The sequence below is a fragment of the Juglans microcarpa x Juglans regia genome, chromosome 1S (assembly GCF_004785595.1).
Source record: "Juglans microcarpa x Juglans regia isolate MS1-56 chromosome 1S, Jm3101_v1.0, whole genome shotgun sequence".
Classification (NCBI taxonomy): Eukaryota; Viridiplantae; Streptophyta; class Magnoliopsida; order Fagales; family Juglandaceae; genus Juglans; species Juglans microcarpa x Juglans regia.
Genome location: NC_054595.1, coordinates 16316561 through 16330431, shown reverse-complemented (window position 1 = coordinate 16330431; position 13871 = coordinate 16316561). Strand labels below are relative to the sequence as shown.

Below are 13871 nucleotides of genomic sequence, written 5' to 3'. Positions count from 1 at the left end.
TTCGAATTCTGAAAAAATATTAGTTGGATTTAGGTGATTCCGACTGGATGCTCACTCCTATCAGCTTGGAGAATATGGTGCTATTAGTGTTCCAAGTGAAAGCAATTGTTGTGGAATCATCACAATAAATCTTGAGTGACTTCGAAATGAGACCAATAATATCCAATCCTAAGATAAACACAAGCATAAACATTATGGATTTTTTTCATAAATAATTTCTTTGTGTAGCTCTAAATCTCTGATGGAGTTTGTATTTTATGATGCTGATGATCTTATATTTTTCTTTGTAATCTTCTTCACCTTAAAAGCTTTTACTCTCACTATATGTTGGGTTTGGTTTCTCTGTCTCTCACCTTGCCCCTTATTTTGGTGTACTAATGCTCTATTTTCATTATTTCTTAGATGACAATTGAAGGGCTCAGGCACACGAATCAGTAACAACTAAGCAGAGCCTTTGATGATCATGGCAGGTTTTGTACTTTGATGTGCCTTGAGAAGTTTAAAGTTACACACTTAGAATATAATGTAATTGTTTTATGGATTGTAATATAATGAAATTGGTTAGAATAAAAAGTAAGTATTTTATGTAATTGCTTTATGGATTGTAATATAATGTAAGATGTGTAATTTTTTTTTTTAATGTATTTTGTGACAATAGTTTCATAGTTGACAATAAAATTTTCCTAGCAAATTGGTTATATTTGTGGCACTACTAGTTAGTCACAAATGTATTTCTTGACTGTGTAATCAGTCTCAATTTTTTTGCATCACAAAATGAGCTCATTTGTAAAGATCTTTCTCGCCACAAATATTAAATACTTGCAGCGATATCTATTCCCGACACTAAAAATAGCTCAGGAATAATCCCTTTTTACAGTAATATTTTTCAATTGCAGCACAAACATATTGCTGCAATTGTGTTTTTTACCATCGACTCACTCTTTTGCGTCTAAATTGAAACACGTTTGTGCAACAGAATTCGTTGCAAGTATTAGAGCTATTAGTGACCCACACTAGTTTCGCCGCCATAAACCTTTTGAGACGATATAGTTGAGTCCACTTTGTGTCGATTGGATTTGGACGGAATTATTTATTTGTGGCGTTTTTTGATATTTTCACAGCAATTTTAATTGACGCAAAAGGTCGTTTCTGTTGTAGTGAAGGCACAATTGATGTAGGTTTGTTGAGACAACACAATGATCCCATTTGATTTGTCATAAAATTAAATGTTTATGGCCAATAAATATATAAGACCTCAACAAGATCCTTTATATTTAAATGAGAAGACATCATTTGTTTGGTCTCATATTGAAATAATTAATTGTCGTTTTCTTCGAGCAATATATTATCTACATTAAAATAAAGAAAAAGGAAAAAAAAGAGCACTGTGAACTGGATTTACTGCCACTATCCCTCAATATTTTCATTGATAAACCAGATTCCACTGATAATCACAAGAGGTGAAAGTTTCATCATCAATTATAATTGTTAAGATGGAAATCTAATTAAATGATTAAAACTATTTCTCACGCTTGCCTTTACAATTAGAAATTTGACACTCCAATGAGCATTATAGATAATCTTGAGTACTGCCTCAATTACCAATTTATAAAATATTGGTAAAAATACACTAGAGAATCCGTTTTGTTTGCTGGTAGCATTACCAATTAAAATATTGGGCAAAAGATACCTATGATCTTGATTCAGTTTTGTTTGCTTTTATATTGTTTTAGACAATTTGATCTTGCACAGATCTGTCTGTCTTTCGTTTTGCATTCTTATATTAGCAATTATTCAGTATTCTGAACTCAAAAATCCCAAGTTTGTGAATGGCTACTATAAGGTTGCGTTTGGATGTTGAACTGAGTTGAGTTGAGATGATAAAATATTATTAGAATATTATTTTTTTAATATTGTTATTATTTTGAGATTTGAAAAAGTTAAATTGTTTATTATATTTTGTATTGGAATTTGAAAAAATTATAATGATGAATTGAGATGAGTTGAGGTGAATTGAGTAACCAAACGAATCTAACAGAAATATCAATTCATTGGTTATTCAGTTAATCAAAATTAAAGAGAAAGAGAGAACTAGAATCCCCTCTAATTGAGACGGTTGATAGACGAAATAAGATTTTTTTTTTTTTTTTTTTGAGTTGGGAGAGGGGGGTATCGAACTCCAGACCTCCATTTTGGAGGATGGAGGTTATGCCAACTAGACTATAGGCCTTTGACAATGATATAAGATGTTAGACTCACTTGCACAATTAAAATTTCTTGAATTCAAAACTTTAGGAACTTACGAAATTTAGAACTCCCAACATGTTCTGTGATAGAGAAACTTAGCTCTTCATTCCAAATAGGTTTAAGGCAACTATTGACTATCTTGGTGATCTTTGTGGTTTGATACAAATACCACAAATAAGTTAGGAATTCTATGAGAATGAGACATGTAATCACTTTTACGTACTCTTCGTGCACTTCACTGATATGGGCAGTTATTTTGTATTAAAAAAAAGTGACGCAATCAATCACATTAGTAGAGTGCGCAAGGAGTACGAAAAAAGTGATTGCATATAGAATTTTGGTTATTGATATTCTATAATTTTGCCAAACATTAGGTATATAAAAACTTCACCACTCATGTTTTCCTCTTTCTTGTTCTTCAAGTTAGTTTATACCATTATCTCAAAACTTGTTAATTCTCGAATCTCTCAGTTAAATTTGATTAACGAGATATTTCTTTGTGGTAGCCATTCACAAATTTAATTAGGATTTTAGAGTTTACAATATCAAATTATTGCTAATCCAAGAATGCAAACCAACGTATGAAAGACAGATATTAATTGCACGTGAAATGCATCTAAAGCAAAAGCAAAGCAAACAAGCATCAACATCGCAAACATCCTCTGCCCAGAGATTTCAATTGGCTTTGCTAACTGTAGATAGATCTGAGATTTATTATTATTATTATTATTATTATGACAGTAGAAAAGATCAAAGAGTAATGCTTGGTGCCATGTCAAGGGGACAGTGGTATAAATTAGGGATATGGTAGTATTTCTCAAGGTGAAAATACATTTTTGTTTTTAGGGTTGGTCAAAATGAGCCACCCTTATAGGGTTCTACAAACTACATACACATGCTATTATTCACACAGTACTGCTTGTCAATGTCTTAGATCCTATTTGATTTCACAGATAGTTTCAACTCATTTCATCTCATCTCATCTCATCTTATCTCAATATCTAAACATCATTCAAATACAAACACAATTCAACATTTTCATCTAATCATTACCTAATCATTTCAATTTTTCCAAACTTAGAAACAAAATAAAAAAAAAAATCACTTTTTTCCAAAACAAAAATAATGAGTTTTGCTACTATCATGATTCTCACATACCACACTTATTTTTAATTTTTTAATTTTTTTTAATTTTTTATTCTTTCTAAACTAATTGAGTTATTCTACTCATCATTCATACACCACACATTTGATAAGATAAAAAAATAAAAAAAAATTATATGTGGTGTGTGATGTGAGAATGATGAGTAGAATTTTAAAAAAATATTTATTATAAGAGGAGTGCTACAGCCACAAATGGATTACATAAAAATAATCTCACAAGCTGACGTAGCTTCATGTAATCCATCAAATCTGCTTTCCAATAAAAGTAATTTACAATTTGACAAACTATATCAAACCAGGGATTAGTTTTATATAATCAATTTGTGACTAGAGTATTTCTTATATTATAATAATATTTTAATTTTATAATATTTTTATTCAATTTTTTTTTCTCTCATTTCTCAAAGCTCTGTAAAATATCTTAACTCAAATTATTTTACTATTATTTACAAACTATTTTACTATCATTCATAAATTTCTCATCTCATATGTATAATCAATCGAGATATTAGTTAAATCACTCAAGAGTAATGTCTTGGTCATTATTTTTACACACTAACAGAAGTTATTTAATTTATGGAAAGAATAATCGAGAGAAGAGTGCGAGAAACCGTCACCATCACGTGTTAATTAATCCAAAATGTTGCTGTGTGGATCATATGGTTGATAAATATTTAAAGTTTATCCACCTTAATTAATTTGCTAAAATCCCTCAAATAGAGCACCACAAATTATCAGGGTCACAGACCCTTTTTGTAAACCCACCTTGATTCTTCACAACCTACAAAATGAGACTCAGAAAAATGAGATTGAGAGGAAATTCTAAACAGCGGATCCAAACAGGGAAGTTGGACATGATTATATATTGTTTTATCCAACTCCCAAGGACCTGATTATGATACTAATGGCACCGCAGTGAGTTACCATCACCCATGTATCCCATTCGGTGACTTTATTGCCAAGAACGTCCACAAATTACTCCAACCCTTTGATGTCCATGGTTCTTTCAAAAATACAAAATAATGCCATATTTATTACATTTCTTTACCGGGATTTCAATCCTCGCCCTGTAAATCCTGATATTATTAATAGGAATCTGCAACCAGTGGCAGATAAGACTAATCTACCGAGCATCCTTAGATAAAAGGTGGTGGTTGCTGTCAACTTTCCGGGCATTGCAAAACTCATCGACGACGTCACCTCTCTCAAAAACAGCTGCTGCTCCCATTCCTGTGCCTGCATTTCAGTTACAAATACCCGTAGTTAACCACATATTCCAGTAGATAAACATGCTTGCACCCGCACCCATAGATATAGAGCGAGAGGAGGAGGTGTGTGTTGTGTGTGTGTTGGGGGGGGGGTGTTGTGTTAAGTAAGCGCATACCTATGCACATTGATACCACTCCAAAGCGGCAATCTTTGCCACGCCTCTTCATCTCATGTAATAGAGTAGCAACACAGCGAGCACCTGTGACAATAATAATCTTAACCGATTTCCACATTGAAAAAGCATCATAGCATTTTTCATGCTCCATCTACTAAATTATCTGTCTCCAATTTGAAACCATACGAGCAGAAATCAAAATAATACTTCAAAGTTTTTCTTCTGCAAAAATAAATCTAGGAATATTGCAAAAAGTAATAATCCCCCAATTGTTTCCCTCAAAGAATACAGCACTATTTCTTGAAACTAACTATTTGTTTAATACAATCTCCAAACAAAGCAATTCTCAGCATACAGCAAGCAGGCTGTACAGGAACTTGAGATCACCAACTTTTAGAGTAATTCCAATAAAATCCAACTAATGAAAAAAAAAAAAAAGGATTAAGAATAAACCAAAAGGAAACAAGAGGGCATATTTGCTTGGTAGCATCCCTCAATCCCTCTACTGAAGCACCAATTTCGTTGCCAAAACACACTTTGTTTGGATTCAGAAAGCATCTCAACTCATCTCATCTCATCTAATCATTACAATTTTTTCAAATTCATAAACAAAATACAATAAACAATTCAACTTTTTCAAATCTCAAAATAAAAATAATATTAAAAATTAATATTCTAACAATATTTTATTCAACTTTCATCTCATTTCAACTCACAATCTAAATCTCCCCCAAGGCTTGCTTTGGTTTCACAAAACTTTAAAATCATCTCATCCCATTGCATCTCATCTAATTTCAACATCCAAACACCATTCAAACTCAAATATTTTTCAATTTCAAATTTTCAAATTTTTCATCTAATCATTAGCTAATCATTACAACTTTTCCAAACTTCTAAACAAAACACAAAAACAATTCAACTTTTTCATATCCCAAAACAAAAAAATATTATTATATTCTAATCCTCTTTTAACTTTATAATATTTTTATTCAATTTTTTTCTCCTTTCCCAAAACTCCATAAAAATCTTAACTCAAACCATTTCACTACTATTTACAAATTATCTCACTACTATTCATAGATTTCTCATCTCATCTTAGTAACAAAACAAAGACCTAAGTTTGCTCCTCTGTATATTGGGATTTATCACGACGAGCACTTCTCCCAGGAAATAAAACCATCCCCCCTCACAAAACAAATATAAACCTTAATATAGAAAAGATTCAACTACAAGCAACAAGTTTAGCAAATTACCATATCCCTCCAATGCTTGTAAATAGATACATATATATATATAGCAGTTATGGAATTATACCCAGTGCAATTGACTATATGGTGACCTCATCAATTGTGGTATAAATAAATTAAATCAGGCTGCAAACTGCCCCCCTATAAGTTCATTTGACCACTAGAAATCACTCCTAGAACCAATCGGTTGGTGAACAGTTTCCAAACTGAAGCAATACTAAGGGTTGATAGGTCGCCCTTGGTGCCTATGCCCGACAACAATGCCTCAGGTAGGTTGGCCGGGTCAGTTATTCAGATTTTCTCCATAAATGTGAACCCTATAGAGTAGAATCACCTTTAGGCCTGGTTTGGATTCACAACCCATCTCAACTCATCTCATTACTATTCATCAACTTTAACTCACGAATCTCACTACCATTCACAACCCATCTCACTACTATTCACAACTCATCTCAACTCATCTTCGAATCCAAACGAGGCCTTAATAGTTCCAGGAGTATTTTAAAATTGTGAATGGAGTAACTCAAACTCAAGTTAATTTAAATTCATAGTATATACCTGTTGCACCCAAAGGATGCCCAAGAGCCATAGCACCTCCATTCACATTGATCTTTTCTGGATCAAGACCGAGCTTATTACGGCAATATACAAATTGGGATGCAAATGCCTGCACAGTTGCAAAGGTAAACTCTTGAGTAATTGTATATTCACAAAGCCTGAGGCCACTATTAAAATTTCTTTCAAAATTTAATACCTCATTTATCTCAAAAAGGTCAATATCATCAAGCTCTAAACCAGCAGCCTTGACTGCAGCTGGAATTGCAACAGCTGGGCCTACACCCATGATAGCTGGATCAACACCAACAGCAGCAAAAGTCCTGCAAAACCAACGCAAGTCACTTTTCTGCATTAAGTTATAAGGATAGCTGTGAAAGAGATGAAGGTTTAGGGTCGGTGGTTTCTCAACACAGATTTACTAGATGAGTTAATTGATTCCATGACTCATGATAGGGGTTAAGAATAGAGTTTCGCTATCTCCATGATGGCTCAACTCTTAAAATAGAAGACATGACAAACAAGGTCAGGTCAATGAACTAACATACAAGACATGTTAAATGAGGTTGTCCGATTGAGGCTGAGAGATATCCTTGCCCTAATTAAACTTGTATGGCTAACTTGTTCGGATCAAGAACCTCTGTCTAAGGTTTTGGGTTGCGACATCTTTAATGGTAATGTCAATGAACGGTGGAAAACCCACGAAAAGAGGCAAACTGAAGGTAGCATAGTTCTACATTCCCTACAAAACGGAATGCATGCTCGGAAATTTTTCACTACACTAGCGCAAAGAGCCTATGATATTACAAATTGGATTCTTTTATTTTTCTTAGCTTATGATATTACAGATTGATCCTTTTATTTTTCTTATTATATATTTATATGGTGAGGGGTTCTGGTGAATTATGCTGCTTGTAATAATTGCAGCATAAGGTTATTTGTTCCTGCCAAGAGTGACTAGTAAGTGGACCCCAGAAAAACCAACGCAAGTCAATAAAAAGTAAACAGAATGTTAGTGGAAACCCAGCACTAAAATAGGCTTTGTGGGTGGAAATAGCAATGTGAATATACCTAAACCAGACCTGTCAGGCTAAAGCTTATTTATGCAGCACTTCTTATTTTGAAGCTAGTGCAAATTATCAGATTAATTGACTTTTAACCGGAAGATACAAACCTGAATACACCAAGGATGGGTAGTCCTTTTTGCAATGCGACACTTCTCTTCATTAGGAGTACAGCCCCAGCTCCATCACTCACTTGGCTAGAATTGCCTGTGATAGAAGCACCAAAATGATAAAAGTGGAATAGACCCAACTTACCATCAAAATCATAATATGATGATGATGATGATGATTATGACGGGTGCCATTAATCCAATACCTGCAGTGGTGCTCCCATCTTTCTTAAAAACAGGCTTCAGTCTTGCCAGATCTGACACTGTTGCGCTAGGCCGAATCCCATCATCAACAGAGATTTTAACAGGTTTCTCCTCCCCCGATTTTGGGTCAACAATCTAATTAGATGATCTGGGGATCAGTTCCCTAACAATAACCATCTGTGCACACACAAATTTCTGCTAAAACCGCAATAATAGTGGATACCTTCGTAGGCACGGGAATAATTTCATCTTTAAATTTACCAGAGGCAGTAGCAGCAGCAGCTCGCCTATGTGACTCAACCTAACAGAATAAGCATAATAATCAATAACAGGAAAAAGATCATTCAGTCACAATACCACAAAGGTTTATTCAACTCACTGCAGCCTGATCTTGCTCCTGCCTAGTTACACCAAAACGATGTGCAACATTTTCTGAGGTTATACCCATGGGAAGAAGGCAATTTTGGGCTTGTTCAAAGGCCTTCACCTGCCATTATTAATGGAAAATCATGTCAGATCCGTAGGATCCGATAGAAGAGCTTGCACACACAAACAAGGTGAGAAAGTATACTTTTGGGTTCACAGACCCTTCCCATGCCATTGGATTAGTTGTCATGGACTCCAACCCAGCTCCAATACCTATATCAAATTATCAAAGATCGAGGATATATTTTCAAAGAAGGATAAACATATGATATCCCTAGAAAGGGAGAAAAAAATGCATTCCTTTACCAATATCATAAAATCCAGCTCTTATAGCTGCAGCTACATCAGCAACAGCCTGAAGCCCAGATGAGCATTGCCTGTTCACGGTCCTGACAGGCACAGTCTCTAAACACCACAAATGTGATATCCTTGATAAATATAGTGATTACTTCAAATTTTAACAAATTAAGGCTGCCTGAGAAAATAAAATTAACACTACCAGGGAAACCGGCATAGAATGCAGCCATTCTGCATTCACTTGCTCTCTGAGATCCTGGTGCCAAGACAGAGCCCACCACAATATCCCCAACTTCACTAGGATTCAGATTGGTTTTCTCTATCAATGCCTACACCAAACAACTACCATGAACAAAATAATTAACAGAAAAATTAAGATAAAGACAAAGTTCACCTTCAAAACTGGAGCGAGGAGATCATCGGGATAAGTATCCTTAAAACCACCACGTTTAGATTTGCAAATTGGCGTCCGATGTGCTCTGTGTAATAACCAATTCAACGAAATACGATACACGACGGACCCGATTGATTGATAGTTCACAATTTAGATATTTGCAAAACAAAAGCTAATCTGTGCAAGGTAATTTGCAAGACAGAGCAACTTACGCTACAATCACCACATCATCCCCAAAAACCGAAGTTCTCTGGTACGCAGCACTGTCCCCAGCCAGACATGCCGATCCCTGGTAAAATTTAACAACATCTCTTATTTATTTGTGGGGAAACCAAATAAAAAAGAACCTAATTTGTGAAACTTAGATCAAGTGCCACAGCTTTTCGGACTAAGATTCGAAATCGCTTGGTTGGTTATCGAACATGCCAAAAATCATAACCAGCAATATATTTCTTCCGTTAGCAGCTTATTAGCAGTTATAAAGTATCACAACAGGTAAAAACTGTAGCCACGCATCTACAGGTTGACATCTAGATTCAAATTCCAAAGTCTCCAAATCATTTCAACCGCCTGGCTGTGTGAAAAAACTTAGAGAAACAAGAAAATTAGAGCAAAATTCCCCGGAATATCCTGCAGATAAAAAGCATCCAATCCCAAAATGAAAAAAAAAATAGAGAGAACAAGAAAAGATTTCGGGGAATCAAACACATACAGAGATAGAAGAATCGCTGCCGTAAGAAGAAGAAGAGGAAGGTCGGAGGTGCTCGAGGAGAATCCTCTGCCTGTTGATAGCTTTCTCCATTGTTGCTTGTCTTGCCTTCCAAGTTCTATCTCTGTCTGAACGAGTTCTGGAGAAAGAAAGATTGGTGCTTTTATAGTAGGTGGGGACTTGGGACCTTTGGGACGGTCGGTCACTCTCACTTCTTGGCGCGTGCTTTACCTAAATGACCGAAAATATATAATAAAACATTTACGGATTCTCGATGAATAAGGAATTAAGCATCAGTCATCAAACCTTGACATAATTCGTGAAGACTAATTTTTTTAATACCTTCTACTAAAAAATAAATTAAATAAATATTTTCATAAAAAGATAAAATAATGGCGTGAGACCCGCGCAATAGTTTTCTGATCTTGCAAAGGGGCCAATCCTTTATTGATTTGAGAAGTTTATGGATCTTGATTTATTTAGGATTTAAGGTTCTTTAGATTGGTTGTGGATGATTTTTATTTTTATTTTTTATGATTTTATGCTGATCGACGAGAAGGCGAGGTGGAGGCTTAGGGAATGCAGGGATAGAATCAATATAATTTTATTTAGATTCTAGTTTAAATTTTAAGTTTGAGTTACATTTATAATTTTAACTCACTATTAATTTACATTTTTAAGTTCGGATATCATTTATATTATAAAGCATTAATAATTTTTTATATTCATGAAAAGAGCATATTTATATTAAACTTCGAAAAATGCTAGTATGCCACCTAATTTTATCTTCTCACTTTGATTGCTCATGTATTTAATTTCTTTTTTATTTAATGGTTGAGAAATTGACTTTTAATGTAATGATGTGTTCTTTTATTTTTTTAAAATATTTAAAGATGTTTAAGAAATTTGAAAAGAAAAAAAACAGAAAAATAAAGTATAAAATATGTATTAGTGAGCATGTCTAGCATCATTCTTAAATAGAGGTGATACTCGCACCATACGGTGTGGGGGCACACCCCCTCCCCCCCCGGCCCACTGCCCCTCACCATACAGGGAAGGATTTCCAACCCCGTCTCGATACTAGGAGTGGAGTTGAAACCGCACCTCGCTTAACCCAATAACCTATTGGGTTTATAAATTTTTTTTTATCTAAAAATTTTTTTAGACCCATATTATAATATAATTAAAATTTATACATTAAAGAAAAATATAAATTTTTTAAAGTTGTATTTTAAATTACCTTGACATAGTAAGTCAGATATTAGTTAAATATGATTATTGTATTATTTTGACCTCCGATATAAAAGTTGATCTAGCAGGTTAAGACTGTTGAGTATTTGGAGTCTGGTTCACGCCGCTCGAGCGAAGCGTCTAGCCGCTCGAGCGAATACAAGTCAGAGAGATTCGCTCGAAGAGAGCTCGACAGACTGCTCGAGCAAAAGCAAGTCAGAGAGGTTCGCTCGATGACAGCTCGACTCACGGCTCGAGCGATTGCGCGAAACAGGTTCGCTCGACGAGGGCTCGACACGCCGCTCGAGCGAACATCATTAATTCTGCTGAATTTAGGGTTTCCGCCGTACAACATATATATTGAGTTGTTTTTGACTTGTACAGTATGACAGTGAACAGTAGCCGTTCTACACTATTGTATTGTGATTCCTCAATAAATAAAAATCCTCTGCAGCTCCCATGGACGTAGGCAATTTACCGAACCATGTAAATACTGTGTCGTGTGTGATTGCTTGTTTTTCCTGTGTCTATATTCACTTTATTGTCATCGTTTGCACAACAATTGGTAATAGAGCCAAGGTTAGGGTCTGAGAAATACGATGGCTGGAGAAAAAGTAAAAGTATCGGGGATCGAGAAGTTTGATGGCACGGATTATGGGTATTGGAGGATGCAGATAGAGGATTACCTCTATGGGAAGAAACTACATCTTCCATTGTTGAGGAAGAAGCCGGACAGCATGTCAGTTGCTGATTGGACTCTGTTGGATCGACAGGTCTTGGGAGTTATTCGGCTAACCCTGTCGAGATCCGTTGCACACAACGTCATCAAGGAGAAGACGACTGCGGATCTCATAGCGGCTTTATCAGGTATGTATGAAAAGCTGTCAGCAAATAATGAGGTACATCTAATGAAGAAGTTATTTAACTTAAAGATGTCGGATGGTACGTCTGTTACACAACATCTGAATGATTTCAATACTATCACAAATCAATTATCGTCTGTTGAAATTGAATTTGATGATGAGATACGTGCACTAATACTATTGGCATCAATGCCAAACAGTTGGGAAGCCATGAGGATGGTTGTTAGCAATTCTGCTGGTAAGTCAAAGTTGAAATATGATGACATCTGTGATTTGATTTTGGCTGAGGAGGTGCGCAGGAGAGATTCAGGCGAGACCTCAGGTTCGAGTTCAGCTCTGAATGTCGACTCTCGGGGCAGAGCACAAGACAGGAACTCAAACAGAGGCAGATCAAAATCAAAGAATAGGGGCAAGAGCAAGTCAAGAACTGGTCAGCAGGCAATTTGTTGGAATTGTGGCAAAGCTGGCCACATAAAGAAGAATTGCAGAAATCCCAAGAAGACAGAGAATGATAGTGCTAATGTGGTAACTGAAGAATTACAGGATGCACTATTGCTTGCAGTTCATAGTCCAGTTGATGACTGGATACTTGATTCAGGGGCATCCTTCCATACATCTTCCCATCGGGAGATAATGCAAAACTATGTTGCAGGTGATTTTGGAAAGGTGTATTTGGCTGATGGAGAAGCTTTGAACGTAATTGGAATGGGAGACATCGACATTGTACTCCCTAACAAGAACAAATAGACCTTGCAAAAGGTCAGACACATTCCTGAGTTAAAGAAGAACCTCATCTCTGTTGGGCAACTTGATGATTGTGGTCACTCAGTGGTGTTCTCAAATAGCACCTGGAAGGTCACCAAAGGGGCATTGGTATTGGCTTGGGGTAAGAAAATCGGTACACTCTATATGACTACTGGTTTAAATAACATATTGCCACTACCGTTGCAGAGAGCACAGCAGACTTATGGCATTGCAGGCTTGGCCATATGAGTCAGAAGGGCATGAAAGAACTTCTGTCCAGAGGCAAGCTACCAGAACTGAAGTCAGTTGATCTCAGTATGTGTGAGAGCTGTATTATGGGGAAACAGAAGAAGGTCAGTTTCTTGAGGAGTGGTAGAACACTGAAGTCAGAGAGACTGGATCTTGTGCACACTGATGTGTGGGGACCTTCCCCAGTGGCATCCCTTGGAGGTTCTCGCTACTATGTTACATTTATTGATGATCACAGCAGGAAGGTATGGGTCTATTTTTTGAAACATAAATCTGATGTATTTAATGTGTTCAAAAATTGAAAAGCCATGGTTGAGACTGAAACAGATTTGAAGTTGAAATGCTTGAGGTCTGATAATGGTGGTGAGTATATTGATGGTGGGTTCAAGGAGTACTGTGCAACTCAGGGTATCAGAATGGAGAAGACCATTCATGGGACACCACAGCAAAATGGAGTTGCTGAACGTATGAACAGAACCATAATTGAGCGTGCTAGAAGCATGAGGCTGCACGCTGGGCTACCACCTACTTTCTGGGCAGATGCAGTTAGCACTGCAGTATACTTGATAAACAGAGGGCCATCAGTTCCTTTGGATTGTGGATTGTCTGAGGAGACTTGGAGCGGGAAAGAGGTTAAAATTTCTCATCTTAAAATATTTGGCTGTCTTTCTTATATTCTTATTGATTCTGATGCTCGTAATAAGCTTGAGGCCAAGTCAAGGAAATGTTATTTCATTGGCTATGGAGACGAGGCATTTGGCTATCGTTTTTGGGATGATCAGGGTCGGAAGATTATAAGAAGCAGACATGTGATCTTCAATGAGAAGATTGTGTACAAAGACAAGTCTAGTACAGTTGCTGAAGCAGCTCCTCAGGAGTTTGAGTTTGTGAGTTTGGATGATCTACCAGAGGTCACAGTGCAGTGCAAAGATGTGAGTGACTGGGAGAGTGGGTCCAGCACACCCATTCCCATTATTCTGCAGT

General features: G+C 36.1%; 1 protein-coding gene across 2 annotated transcripts; it reads right to left on the bottom strand.

Annotated features, from left to right (window-relative positions):
• Window positions 1-4346: 4346 nt before the first annotated feature.
• On the bottom strand, window positions 4347-9956 carry LOC121246111 (3-ketoacyl-CoA thiolase 2, peroxisomal). Of its 2 annotated transcripts, XM_041144122.1 has the most exons (14): window positions 9805-9955; window positions 9305-9381; window positions 9093-9177; window positions 8901-9027; window positions 8708-8806; window positions 8547-8614; window positions 8355-8462; window positions 8199-8276; window positions 7978-8110; window positions 7772-7868; window positions 6797-6920; window positions 6601-6709; window positions 4796-4879; window positions 4347-4647 (listed from the first exon to the last, which is right to left on the bottom strand). In XM_041144122.1, the coding sequence occupies exons 1-14, from the start codon at window positions 9892-9894 to the stop codon at window positions 4535-4537; spliced, it is 1392 nt and encodes a 463-aa protein (XP_041000056.1). In that variant the 5' UTR covers window positions 9895-9955; the 3' UTR covers window positions 4347-4534. The 2 variants fall into 2 exon arrangements, with proteins under 2 accessions (XP_041000056.1, XP_041000057.1); XM_041144123.1 differs by lacking the exons at window positions 4347-4647; window positions 4796-4879 and adding an exon at window positions 6068-6381 and having other exon boundaries at window positions 6527-6709; window positions 9805-9956.
• Between the last annotated feature and the right edge of the window lie 3915 nt (window positions 9957-13871).

Excerpts from the sequence above, each read along its gene's own strand:
- LOC121246111 (XM_041144122.1), bottom strand. The coding sequence starts at position 9,894 with ATGGAGAAAGCTATCAACAGGCAGAGGATTCTCCTCGAGCACCTCCGA. Across the intron at positions 7,869-7,977 it reads AGATGGGAGCACCACTGCAG|GCAATTCTAGCCAAGTGAGT; the intron begins GTATTGGATTAA and ends CTTCTATCACAG. Across the intron at positions 4,648-4,795 it reads AGTGGTATCAATGTGCATAG|GCACAGGAATGGGAGCAGCA; the intron begins GTATGCGCTTAC and ends ACTGAAATGCAG.